Genomic DNA, 13,449 nt, shown 5'->3' on the forward strand with positions numbered 1-13,449 from the left:
GCAGCCAGATATTTTCTGTGACAATTTGGTTTAATAAGGTTAGGATATATATGTAAAATGTCAAATCTACTGTTGAAGTTGGTAGTTTCTTAAATTGCAGCTTCTATACACACTTCATACAAGGTAAATGCTGTTATACTGTTAAATTCAACAAAACCAACAAATTGTCTGGACATTTTTTGTACGAGCCAGAATGTAAATATAAGGTTTTACAATTCTGTTTGAATACTTCCTTTTCTTGTTATCAAATAGCATAAGATATACAGGTTGTAAGGGTGTTATATTTGTGAAGTATTACTGTGTTTAATTTTTACTTTAATTTGTGTACAGATGTGTTATCTGTTTATGTATTTGAGATCTTTGTACCCAACCTCAAATACCTAGGGATCCAGGGTTGCCGGGTGGTAGCATGTCCCCACAAGTCAGACACTCTGACCTGATTTTACTATCACAATATAATGACTCAGGTTAAAGTTGTTTGGGTTTTTAGGCTGACGATTGTCAAGTTATATTTCATATTCAAATAATGTTCTTGACTCTGTTTTCATAACCAAAGCAATCTGCTCAAAACCTACTCATCCAAGGCAGCTGAGCATATTCATAGGCCCCTCTTTTATAGAATCACAATATATATATCACTATAATCATTCCATATTTCTATGTATGATTCACAATATATTGCAGTGAATAAATGACTCAACTTACAATACCCTTGATACTTTTATTGCCCAGTAAATGTGCCAAATTCTTGTAGTATCATAATAATGTGATTTATGAACCAGATTCCTGTAAATTTAACTCCTTCAAACAGTCCCATTTTTCTTCCCTAAAATCTATATGACTTGTGCTTCCTATAGATAAATCTACTTCAAATATATCTTTTATGTGCTTAATTTGCTTATCTTGTACCAGGTATTTCTTTGAAGTGTCTGCCTCAATGTACCATTGACTGCAGATTCCTGCAGCACTATTCCCATGGATACATCTGTGCAGTACTTGTTCCATTGATGTGTTTAATGATGTTGTGGTGGTTTTCTGCAAACGATTTAAGTACCATGCCATGAGGATGATCTGAAGTTTAATTGAAATTAAAAGAAATTTAAAATGAATGAAAAATTATAATGCCACTAGTAGTATAATTTTGATTACCACATTGGTACACGAAAGTTCTGTTCTAAAATTTATTAACCTTTGTTTAAAGTCTCCTATCACCTTCATCTCAACTCCCATCTCACCTCCTTTCAAAAAAGTAAAAAATAACACAGTTTAGAACAGTTTAGTTTTTGGTTGGTAATTGAAATATGATTGCAATGATTATTGGCCAGTTATGATTTAATACATTTTTATAAAAAGAATTGTGACATATATGCTCATAGGCAAAAAAAGAAAACATATTCATGGTATTTCTGTGGTATATTAAATAAGAGTAAATAGATTTTCTAGAGATAGTTGAAAAGTTTATATGTTTTATGTGCTTTGAGTTATGCCTAATTGAATAGGTTGATCAAAGTTCAGCATTTGCCTAATTGGATGAATTAATTGCCTTGATAAACTTGCAACCAATTATTTCAATAGTCAGAATTCTGACTCCTCCAGAATTGCTCTAGAGCTGTGAAGTGTTTTGTGCAAGGCATTTGTTTTCTGTCAGACCAATTTTAAGTTTGTTAAAGTAAATTTATAAAAGATCTACATTTTGTACTTTTGTGTAAGGGAATTGTGTCTCATGCATGTTATCGTCTTACAATTGGATATTATAGAGAAAAATCTTCAGTTATATTCTTTTTTTCAATTGTAATACATTTAGACATTTGAATTAACAATTAAAGCCATGCTAAACATTCAAATTGTTTTTGGCATTTTATTGGTTGTAAAAATGTCAAAAGCTTGGCACAAATGAAAGAAAAACCAATGTCCAGTTAGTGTTTATTGAATAGTAACTTATACAGGAATGTATTAAAAAGCAATAAATAACCTAACCTGTTTGAAAGAAAAATAACAACCTATAAAGATTGTGTATCAAATAGCAGGGAACTGGTCATACATTATAGGGCTTGTTATATTTTGGTGTCAGAGTCGCCTCAGCCCGACACATTTTAGATTTGGGTGTAGCAGAATGAAGCATGCTTGATTAGATCCATTTGACAGTCACAGACTGGAACAAAGTTCTCTATTGTGCTACAATGTTAAATGAATTTTGATACTAAAAAAATAAATGATTTTTTCTTTTAGACTGGTTTCTATATGGGTCAGTTTTAAATTCCAAAAGAAATTCAGCTAGACTAACTTTAAACATTATAAGGGTGTGTTTTTTTACTTATTTATTTTCTTTATCTTTAACTAGAGCAACATTCAGCTACCAGTGCATTATGGAAACCGCACTTTGTGCTGTAACCATATAATTGAATAAGTCATGAATTGCTTCCGCTTTTGAATGTTTTTCACAAGTAGACTGTTTCAATAATTTCGGTCAATTTCGTGTGACATAAGTGTTGTTTATCAAGTGATTTTCATGATGTGGTCTGCTTAATTCCTTTGACTTTTTACTGTGCATCACAAATTTTGAAAAACTTTCCCACAAGGAAAACAGACTTGTATGTTTTTATGTTTGATATCTTGTTTTGGAATTTTAAGTTTTTCTGGTAATGACTTCCATATTCCATAATTATAGTAAGGTCTCATTTTAACTTCTTATTTGAACAAGTTTTCCACACCTTGCAGTGCCCTTTAAGTTATATAAACTTCCTTTAAGTTATATAAACTTAAACTTTAAACCCGTCTTTAATCTGCCAATCTGATTGGTTAATTTTGAAATGAACCAATGGCTGACACTGGTCTTTATACCATTAAATTGATTAACGGTAGGAGATATCTGTGCCTGCCAAAGTTTAAATTTTTAGTAATTATTTTCAGACATACCAAAGATTACTAAGTACATTTGTCTGCTCTCCAGGTTGTTTTTTGTACATAATTAAATGTTATACTTTAGATTATAGAGCATGCACTTCTATTGTTTCTTTATTCATGCTTTTATCAATAGCATAAAACACTTTATTTTTTCAAAAGTGTTTTCTTTGCAGGTCCAGGATAAGGAAATTCCTCCTTTTGTTTTTGGGTGGTCTATTGGTTCTTCAACATGGTTAGATAGTTTTCCTTAAATGTATTTGTGAATAGGTTGAAGAAAATTGAGAAGAGTTCCATTGTATGCCAGGAGCTTTGTCTTTATGATTAATGGTTCTGATAAAAGTTTTGCCATTCTTTAACTGCAGTTTTTACAACACTTGGCAAACCGAAGTTTCCAAATATTGATAGTGTGGCTCAGACATTATAAATGTAATTTAAAATAGATAAACATTCGGTGAAGATAGCATTAATTGATAAGAAAGTAGATAATCTGTTGCAACACTAATCTACCAGGATTTAGTAGGGTTTTTAAAAATCTGTTTGTGGCTCCTACCTTTGCCCATATTATATTGAAAATGTTCTCTTTTGGGCATGTGTACAGGTATATTTATGATTGTCAAAATTGAGATATTTCATAGGTGCATTATAATTTTTATCAACCTAGTGCAGTTTTCTATATGACTTTCATCAAGACTTAATTATGTATATTGTTTTACTCATTTTTTTTTTTTTTAATTTTTGTGTTACTTTTATGTTAACATACACTCAGAATTCTTGATAAAATTCCACTTTTAAAAAAATAAAAACAAAAAAAATGTAACTTATGGAGATAATGGTGCCAGTTGATGGCAGATATTGAAATACCAGAAGATAAAACAGGAATAAAACATTACAAAAATGTACCCTATATGATTGTAGTAAAGGTGAATATTGGCACTGTAAATCAGTAAAGATGTGAACTTTTTGGCAGATTTTACATGAAAGACAAGTTGTCTGTATCATGGAAGTTGTATGTGCTGTCATAGTAATTATTTAGAACATCTTTGCCAGCAGCACCAAAATAGTTTCTTTGTCCCGCAGCTGCCTGCAAAATATTTTCATTTAAATTGCAAATTGAAAATGTAGAAGATATATTTAGCTGGTAAGCAAAGCTCTGAAGAAGCAATGCAATTGGAGGAAAAAAATAGAAACAAAATTGCTTCAACATCTGCAGCTTTCAGCCTGAGAAATTTGGAGTTACCTGTAAAGCAGGTTTAATCGCTGCAAGACAGAAAAGCAACTTTTCTTGTATACAAAATTTCCTTCTTTTAAATAACTGTGTAGAAAAAGGTTTGGCATTGAGTGAAATGTAACAAAAAACCAACAGTAACTGTTGTTTTTGCAGTTGTGGGTTTCATGATAGATACCAATGGTTCATTTACATGTAAAATATATAAAATCTTAATACATTTGAGCTGCGTCACGACAAAACCAACATAGTGCGTTTGCGATCAGCATGGATCCAGACCAGCCTGCGCATTTGTGCAGTCTGATCAGGATCCATGCTGCTCGCTTACAAACCATAATAACAAGTAGAGAAACTGATAGCGAACAGCATGGATTCTGATCAGACTGTGCGGACAAGAGCATTTTCAAAACTTTTCATTTTTAGCTCGACTATTCAAAGAATAGGAAGAGCCGCTGTTGTACTTACAACGGCGTTGGCGGCACACTTTGGTTAAGTCTTTTCTTGAAAGCTGGTATCTTCAAAATTACTAAGGGAATTGATTGAAACTTCACACACATATTTGACAGCATGATAGGAGGTCACTTTCTTATGCCCATAACTCTTATATGGATTTTAACACAATTATTGCTTTTTTTTTAACTTAGAAAATTTTACATTATCAAGGCTCTTGTTTTAGTACTATCAAGCACTGAGAATAGTCGAGCTTCAAAATTCTTATTTTCAGAATGACAAAAATTTAGTTTTATCAGATCAAACAAGCTTGTGCCAGCCGAGGAATTCCATGTTACAAAATCTTGCAATATAAATGATAAATGTTTTCAAAATTTTCATACAGGACTAGTTTTTATCATGTGAATGCATGTGAATACATTAGCATTTATGACGTGTGAGAGATGTAGAGATCAACTCGAGAATAAGTGTTTTATTATTCAAGTAGCACTTTCACTGATTCAAATTAAAATATCTTATTGTGGTCATGAATAAATAATTGTGTTTTCATGACTCATGTTTTTGTCTACTGTGCAATAACACCTTGTTTTGATACAAGACCATTGGTATAGTATCCAATCAATGTAAGAAAAAGAATAGTCAACTAAAGTGACTATAATTTTACTTTTCTTGTTTTAAAAAATGATCTATATTATAGTTTCCCCCTTATTGACCTTAAAAAATTAATCATGGCCACTTTCAATGAATATTATAGGTGGTGTGGTTTTCCACAATGCATAACTTGTGTTTTAACCAAATAATCAAAAGTTTTTACATTGTTCTTTATTATGAAAGATTAAAATGCTGATGTTTATCAGGTACTGTTTTGAACAGAAATTGTAAGAAGTTGATAGATTCTTTGTACCAGAAGTATTTTTAGTTTTCATGAATTATTTTGAGCGCAACAATTATAGGTCATCCAATATCTGGAAAGCGAGAAGCCAGAGGTAGTCAATTTACCTTTACAAATATATAAACATTAGCTTCATACAGATTACTGTCAGTCCCTGTACTGCAGTTGTGCAGGTAAAAAGAGGTAGTAGTGGAGATATAACTATAACAGTGGTAGTGAATAGTTTCTATAGGTTTAAAGCTATTAGAGGTAAAATAGCCGAAGGACAATTTGCTATTGTTGGATAATTGACAAGTGTTGTTATAACGAGTGGTCAATTTTTCTATCAAATCGGACCAAATGTCATTTCACTCCATTGTCATTGGGATAGCTTGACAAGAAGTCATTGCTCATATGTTATTGGATTAAAACAGGGTTCTAAATTACCCGATAATTTTGAGAATTTCAACTTGTTGTTGGGACAAAAACTACATGAGAAAAATTTTAACAAAACAAAATCAGATAAAAGGAGGAGATTATTTTTGATGTGAGGCTTTTTTACAAAGCTTGCTTAAGAACAAATGTTTATTGGACATCTTATTTATCTAGATTGATCAATGATGCAGTTAAGATCCTCTTTACTGATCTGTTCACACTGATCCACTGATCTTCGACAGAGGTGGCGAGGTGATCACATGAAAAAGATATTTTATTAAATGCTTCATTATTACTGGGAGTCAGTGACACTGAAATCATTGTGGAATAAATTTGTGAAACATTTTCTTTGCAAATTTTGTGAATTGGAAAAATTTGCTACGTCTTTAGTGCTTTTCAATTTTTGTGCTACAGGCAAACAAAATAATGAATGATATTTGCAAAGTTTGAAATTTTTTTAAATGCTTTCAAAACACATAATATCAAAAGACTGTTAATTGAATTCTTAACACTTCAGATTTCTTTTATCTTCTGATTACATACTCTGTGTTTTTGGATGTTACCAGTGTTTACATAAAGGTGACAAGACACTGACAATGGCTTGTTTCTGTGATCTTAAATGTTTTCTTATTGGATTATTTCACATTCTAAATGCAAATAAAAGGTGTCAATCTAATGTTGAATGTTTTAGATTGTAATTAAAAAAAGACGACATTGGATTTAAAATGATGGTAAGACACTATTTAAAATTTTTATATGATTTTAAGGAAATTTATAACAGAATGAGCAAAACGTTGTAGTTTCGTAACATGAGTTCAAAATTTAAATGTTTTGCTTTTGAAAAAAAAAATACAGGTGACAAATATACACCCATGCTAGTAGAAGTTGTTAAATTTTAATATTTGTGTGAAAATAAGTATTAAAATGTCCAGATAAGTAAAGATATTTTAAAGACTCTGATAAGTGAATTTTATGAAATGTGTAAATATTAAAAATGATGTTTTTGGCAATTTTGTTGAATTTTAAACTTGTTAAACATTTCGAATACTGCAGTTGAAATAAAAAGAATAGTTGTATAATTATAGGCTGGGATCATTCATACGATTTAAGCGTTCTTAAAGTAAAATATTTACCACTGTTCGACACCAATCTCCTATTGGTCAGGTTTAAATTTGTAATTGAAATCAACCAATTAATTTGCTGCATTGTTTAATTTTTCTAGTCTTTACAAGAAAAAATTGGTGGGTCAAGGTTAAATGAATGGTAAAAAGGAAGCCATAAACTAGTAGGAGACATTTTGACGCATAAAATATAATTATTGACATATGAGAAAGACGTTATCTTGTCAAATTAAGTTATAGAATTGAATTTAAATCGCTAAATCAATTAGCTTAAAGATACATATCCTTTTTCCGCTATTATAAAGTCTGTAAGGCTGGTATGACAATATTTTCTGATGGTATCAACCTTCTGTCTCGTTTTCAATTTTTGTTAAATTTTAAAAGTGGTCACCACAAAACGACTCCAATATTATCACAAGACCACATCATAGAAGTCTGTCGTCTGATTATGCTGATAAAAGCAAAGCCTTGCCTGTCAGACTGGATCAACTTGTACCAATAATTGAGCATAAACATCCATTTATATGATACAATTATCACTAGATATAGTAGTTTTATTACCAGAATTTGTTATAAGAGACCTGTGTGTTTTGGTAATTGATGGCATTTGTACATTTATTTATATTGTCAGCTGAGCTTATATCCAGTACAGACTGTATGATTTGTTTTATGATATATTCATGGAAGATATTTATCTCTCGAAATTATTTCATCATTTAAATAAAAATGTGCATTATTTAAATGACTCTCTTAGTAGGATATATCACCGGATGGGGGAAGTGTTTAATGCAGAGTTTAGGGATATATGACCTAATGTTATCAAAGTTACATTCTGTAAATGCCTGCATAAAGATTAAATACAAATATGCAAAACTAAATATAGATTGTCTCACAATTAATAGTGTATTCATCCTTAAAACTTATAAAGAGTTTTATGGGACAGTGTCCTAACTTGAACACAAAAAACATATGAGTTATGCCATTTTTGCATAGAACTTGCAAATTATGCACTGTTTTGGTATTGTTGTCACAGTCTACACCGTCAACATTCCATAGTTTAATGAATTATCATTTGACAATGATGTATGGACAGATAGAGGCTGAGTGCATTTTTGTGGTACATTTTGATGTCACATGTTGAGATTTTGTGTGTCACATTTTATATGTCATAAGTCTGATGTCACTGTATTTAACTGATGATTTACATCTGTCAAATATAAAGATTCTGTATTGTGATAAAAGTATTATGAAATCAGATAATTTATAACATCTTCTGTAATGACTGACTTGGCAAGTCAGCAAGCCATCCCATTCTTCTCATATTTAAATATTTATTGCATATCATATTTATATGCAACATTCCACTTGTAATTTCAAAATCATGTATTTTCTTCTTTTGTGTTTGCCTTTATTCTTAAGTATAGTTACATGTACAAGAAGCATTTTGAACGATTCAGTTCGAACCAAACAAAGCGGTATTCCCTTTAACAATCACAGCTAGGTCTGTCATCAACAAAAAGTTGTAAAATTTTAAAACAAGCCTGAAGTCTGAAGATGTTCAAGCAATTGCCGGCAAGATCAGTTTTCCACACCAACAACCTTTTATGGTCATATGTCAGTTGACTGTAAAATGATTGGCAGATCACAGGCATGTGTGAAGATATCAGAATGTATTTCTCACTAACGTTTTTATGTTTTTCCAGTTCATTTGAAGTTGTTTAGTTTCACATTTGATCTGGCTAGTTGGCAGTGTGATAGACAAGGTTGTTGGTCTGTGTACTCTGTATAGATGGACATAAATGCTTTTTTGTTACAAATGAAGTTTTCCTGTTCCTAAGGTTGAAATATGAACCAAACCTGTTTTAATACCCTTAATTAACTTTTATAATCAGTTTGCTTTTATTTCATTTATTATTTTTACATAGCTAAGATTGGGTTAATATTGAAACTTGTTTACTTAACGTTGATAATATTTTTAATAAATATTAATAAGCCTAAAATCTGAAATACTTTTAAGTTAATTGGTTTTTAATTGAGTTACATTGAACTTATTCTACATGAAAATTATGAAATTTTAATTAAATAAACAAGGAGATTAGAAGATGTTTTTATCTACCAATTTCAGAAATTCAGAAAATTGCTGAAATTGCATATTTTAAGAATACTGACAGAAAAAAGTGAAAGTTTTTTTTAGAGCATATATTCCTCTCAGTAGGAAGATAATTAAAAGTTGCTTTCTTGACGTGAAGTGAATTGACAGTTATTTTCATCCTGACATGATGATGATCCTATTTTATACAATAGCTTACATTGACATGCAATATTATACATGTTTATAATTGCCATGTGTCTAAATGCTATCAGCTGACTTTTGTTGCCATGTGAATGATGAAGTTCTATTATGGTAGGGCTGGGGCGAGTATCCGAGTACTCGGATAATCACGAATCATAGTAAAAAATCGATTTTGAATATTCGTAATCACAGAGATCGTTGAATTGCGATCTAATTTTTTTATATACATTCACTGTTTCTCACACTCTTAAAATCGAGAAAAATACGATTTGAGTATAAATTATATGAAGTTTACCTTAATATAATTTGCCGGTTAAAGACCATGTACCATGATGCTGAGCTTAGGGAAGTAATTGGTTTCAAAAGACAAAACAAAAATACTTATCCAAAGAATAAAAACATAAACAGTCATAGTTTATATTTTATATGCTTAATGTTTAGTATTGTTTTTTTTTTTAAATAAACATGTTTTTATAACTAATGTACATGTTTTTATGGGTGTCTTGATAACAATAGATCTGTGGTTCGATTTGTGAATCGTAAGTGCTGAATCGTGGTTCGGATCGGACAGCCCTATATTATGGCATTTCTTTTCACTTCTATGTAAGAAGGATTCACGCCCTTTAAGTTGAAGGCTTAGCCGCCACCACTTGTTACCATTACTTAAATGACTGACACCTTCATTTAAGACTGATAAATCATCTTTTGCTCATACAAGACTAATATTCTCAATCGCATGTACATCCTCATTAAATAAGTAACCTATTGCTCCATAGCTTTGGAACAAGAGAATATCATTTTTTACCACAACATTTATTTGATAATAAAAAAACCATAACAATACTTGTGTGGGTAATATGGTTGACAACATCTGGAATGGTATGAAGATTTTATCAGTGCACATACCAGACCATATTTCATACATTATTTTGAAGTGCGACTTTACAAAGTACTGATCATGTCTTTAGTTATTGTATACCAAGGTTCAATTGCATTGAATGGTGTATATCTGTCTATCAATCTCTGATATCACAGGCCTGATCTGCCCAAAAATAAATATAAAATCTTGTTAAAAACCTCTTACAAAAAACACCTCAAGGATTTTAATCTAGATAAGAAACAGTCATATCCTGACAAAAAACGGTTTTTAGAGTTTTGAAAATCAGTTTTACTTTAACCTGTGAATAATACAAGTCTTTCTCTAAAAGCCAATACATTGCATTTAGCAAAGTGTCTAATACTTTGTCTTTAGCAAAGTGTCTAATACTTGGCACATAGCAAAGTGTCTAATACTTTGCACTTAGCAAAGTGTCTAATAATTGGCACATAGCAAAGTGTCTAATACTTTGCACATAGCAAAGTGTCTAATAATTGGCAGACAATGCAAAGTGTCTAATACTTTGCACATAGCAAAGTGTCTAATACTTTGCACATAGCAAAGTGTCTAATACTTTGCACATAGCAAAGTGTCTAATACTTTGCACATTGCAAAGTGTCTAATACTTTGCACATTGCAAAATCTCCACTGCACATAAGTTGAAACTTTTTCTAACCAAGTCACTATGGATAAAAGATATATTTGATTCAGTGTATTCCTAAGGAGAAATAGAGAAATAATAATACAAAATGTATAAACACTTATGTGGTTAATCTTAAACTGTTTTTTTGAATGTCTTAAACTATTTAAAAGGTACCTCAATCTTATTCTGTGAACCCTCATTGTCTTTATGTTTACAATGAAAACTTATGGAAGTAATGACATGGTAACTAGGTTTAAGAGCTTTTGTTTATAATATTGGCGATAGCTCTTTTTTTCTTTTTGAAGAATATAGTAATTTTTCTGTTTTTGGTGATTCATTCTTCCCATATCCCTTAAAGCTTTCTTCTCTGTCCTCATTGATAACAATAGAAAAAAGTCACACTGTGGCTTCTAAAATATTGATAACGAATTTTTATTTGTCAAATTAGGGAGGGGTAAAGTTGAATCATTTAAGCTAATTGGAGACTCTAAATGATTCAAATTGATGACAATTAGCATGCTAGCATGAGGCAAGGGTTTCAAGTTAAGAAATCTTTTATTCTTTTGAGTCATAGTTCAGCTTAAAGTATTCTACTTTTTGTTGAGTAGAAAAAAAAAATTTGTTAGTGAATGAATCAAAATTGTACACCGGAAGTATTTTACTTCAATTTGCAAATAGTTGCGCTCATGATAACTCTAAAATTACAGAATAATGGGAGTCATATAACTGGTGGTTATAATTTAAATTTGTACGAGTGTCAAGTTGCAAGACATTACTTCCTCAGATGATTTTTCTGACGGAACCTTAATGTGGTAAAATGCTTACCACATGAAAAAAAACAACGCTTAAAAGAATTAATTTGCATTTATTTTTACATTATGATTTTTTAAAATGAATATGAAACACTATTGAAAAAAGAAATCGAACCCGAAACAAGTAAACAGAAAGGGATTTTCCCTACAAGTAAAATGGCTAATAAAGGCAGACTTCCACAACTTCTTTAATATATTTGAATTATTTTCAATATCTTTTTCATTATGGACAGAAAGCTACAGAAAAGCAGATACATTTTTATACAAATAACCATCCGTTCCAGAAATGGCGGAAAAGCTTGTATGTGTATGTTTTCAAACTGATGATGATATATGTTTAAGAGAAAGAAAAAGGTTATATTAATATGATAATTTTTAATGCAATTTCTTTAATTATTATTTATTTCTTTATTTTTCAGCAGAGGCTTCTTGCAAAAGCCCTGTATGACAACATAGCTGAGTCACCGGATGAGCTGGCCTTTAAACGAGGAGATGTTATCACAGTTCTTGAGCAAGAGACCGGCGGACTGGAGGGGTGGTGGCTTTGCTCTCTTCGTGGTAAACAGGGCATTGCACCTGGAAACAGACTTAAATTGATAACAGGACTTGTAGCCAATCATGTACGATCTCATACTGCAGATTTCCCATCACTGGCCAATCAAAAAGCAGATCAGGAATGGAACAGACGTAGCTGGGATGGATCTTCAAACAAGGTGAGAACACTTCAAAACAAAATATTTTTGGAGGGAAATGTTGTATGTTTTTTTGTGTCCTTTGTCTGGTGATGTGTTGTGACACTGTTTTGTCTGGCTGATTGTAGAATGAGTTTGGATGTCATCGGCCATTTGGATGTTATCCTTATCTTTTCCTATTGTCCTTTCATTTTTGCACGCTTTTTGAACAAAGAATAACATATTAATCATAACAGTTTTATGAACGATAAATCATAAATGTTTATTCATGTGATGTTGTCCTAAGTGTGAATGGTCATTTACCTCTTTTACCAAATTTTTGAGAAAACGTTTGTCATCTTGTACTGAAAATATACATAGCTTCCACTGCTGAGCAGCCAACCCGCTGATATCATTTGAGATACAGTTTAGTTAATAGCTGAAAATAAATCTACATAATTAGTATCATCTTTGTTTGAATGGATGGGTATATTATCAAGGTCAATGTACATTGACATTTCAAGAGTACTACAGTAACTGTTCAGTACAGCAGATTAACCCAAATATCATGATTATAGTGAACAAATGTCAACATCTTCAGTGTCATATTTACTCCTTTGGGTTTTTCTATCTCTTTTGTTTTGTTTTTTATGTATGTTTATACCAGCTGAGCCAAGATCAATGTCGAGTTTCGGTTTTCATGAAAAGGAGAGAAGCCCCTAAAACTTATAATTCTTTCTGTCACACAAACTTTCCTTAAGCTAGGATTTCTGATATGTAGGAATTTGAACAACTTATCTTGTAAGATAAAAAACACCTATAACAATAACAGGTGTATAAATTTTTAAATTGTCAATTCTCACTACATCATTGCAGGTGGGTTACAATCTGTCATCAAGTTTGATTATCTTATCTAATGGTCAGGAAAATTACAAAGTTTTTTTTATTTGTCATTAGATACAGTAATATGATGTGTACGCACTTTGATGGTTGTATCACAAACTGATTGCTGCACAGTCAGACTAGATCATTAAAAATTTATGTTATGATATCAAAACATCTACCATACTATACAATGGACATTATATAAAATCAAAGACCTTTGACATAAATTTGGTACAGAAAGTGCGAGTGTTTATCAATAACA

The 13,449-nt window shown here is 31.1% G+C and overlaps 1 protein-coding gene across 1 annotated transcript in view; it reads left to right on the top strand.

Annotated features, from left to right (window-relative positions):
- The window catches only part of LOC132759983 (breast cancer anti-estrogen resistance protein 1-like), a 61,068-nt gene that overhangs the window by 25,644 nt on the left and 21,975 nt on the right, over nucleotides 1-13,449 (top strand). The window contains 1 exon segment of the mRNA XM_060751861.1: nucleotides 12,051-12,344. Coding sequence (XP_060607844.1) covers nucleotides 12,051-12,344 — 294 coding nt within the window.

This window comes from Ruditapes philippinarum, unplaced genomic scaffold (assembly GCF_026571515.1).
Source record: "Ruditapes philippinarum isolate M1 unplaced genomic scaffold, ASM2657151v2 ctg339_1_1_1_1, whole genome shotgun sequence".
Lineage (NCBI taxonomy): Eukaryota > Metazoa > Mollusca > Bivalvia > Venerida > Veneridae > Ruditapes > Ruditapes philippinarum.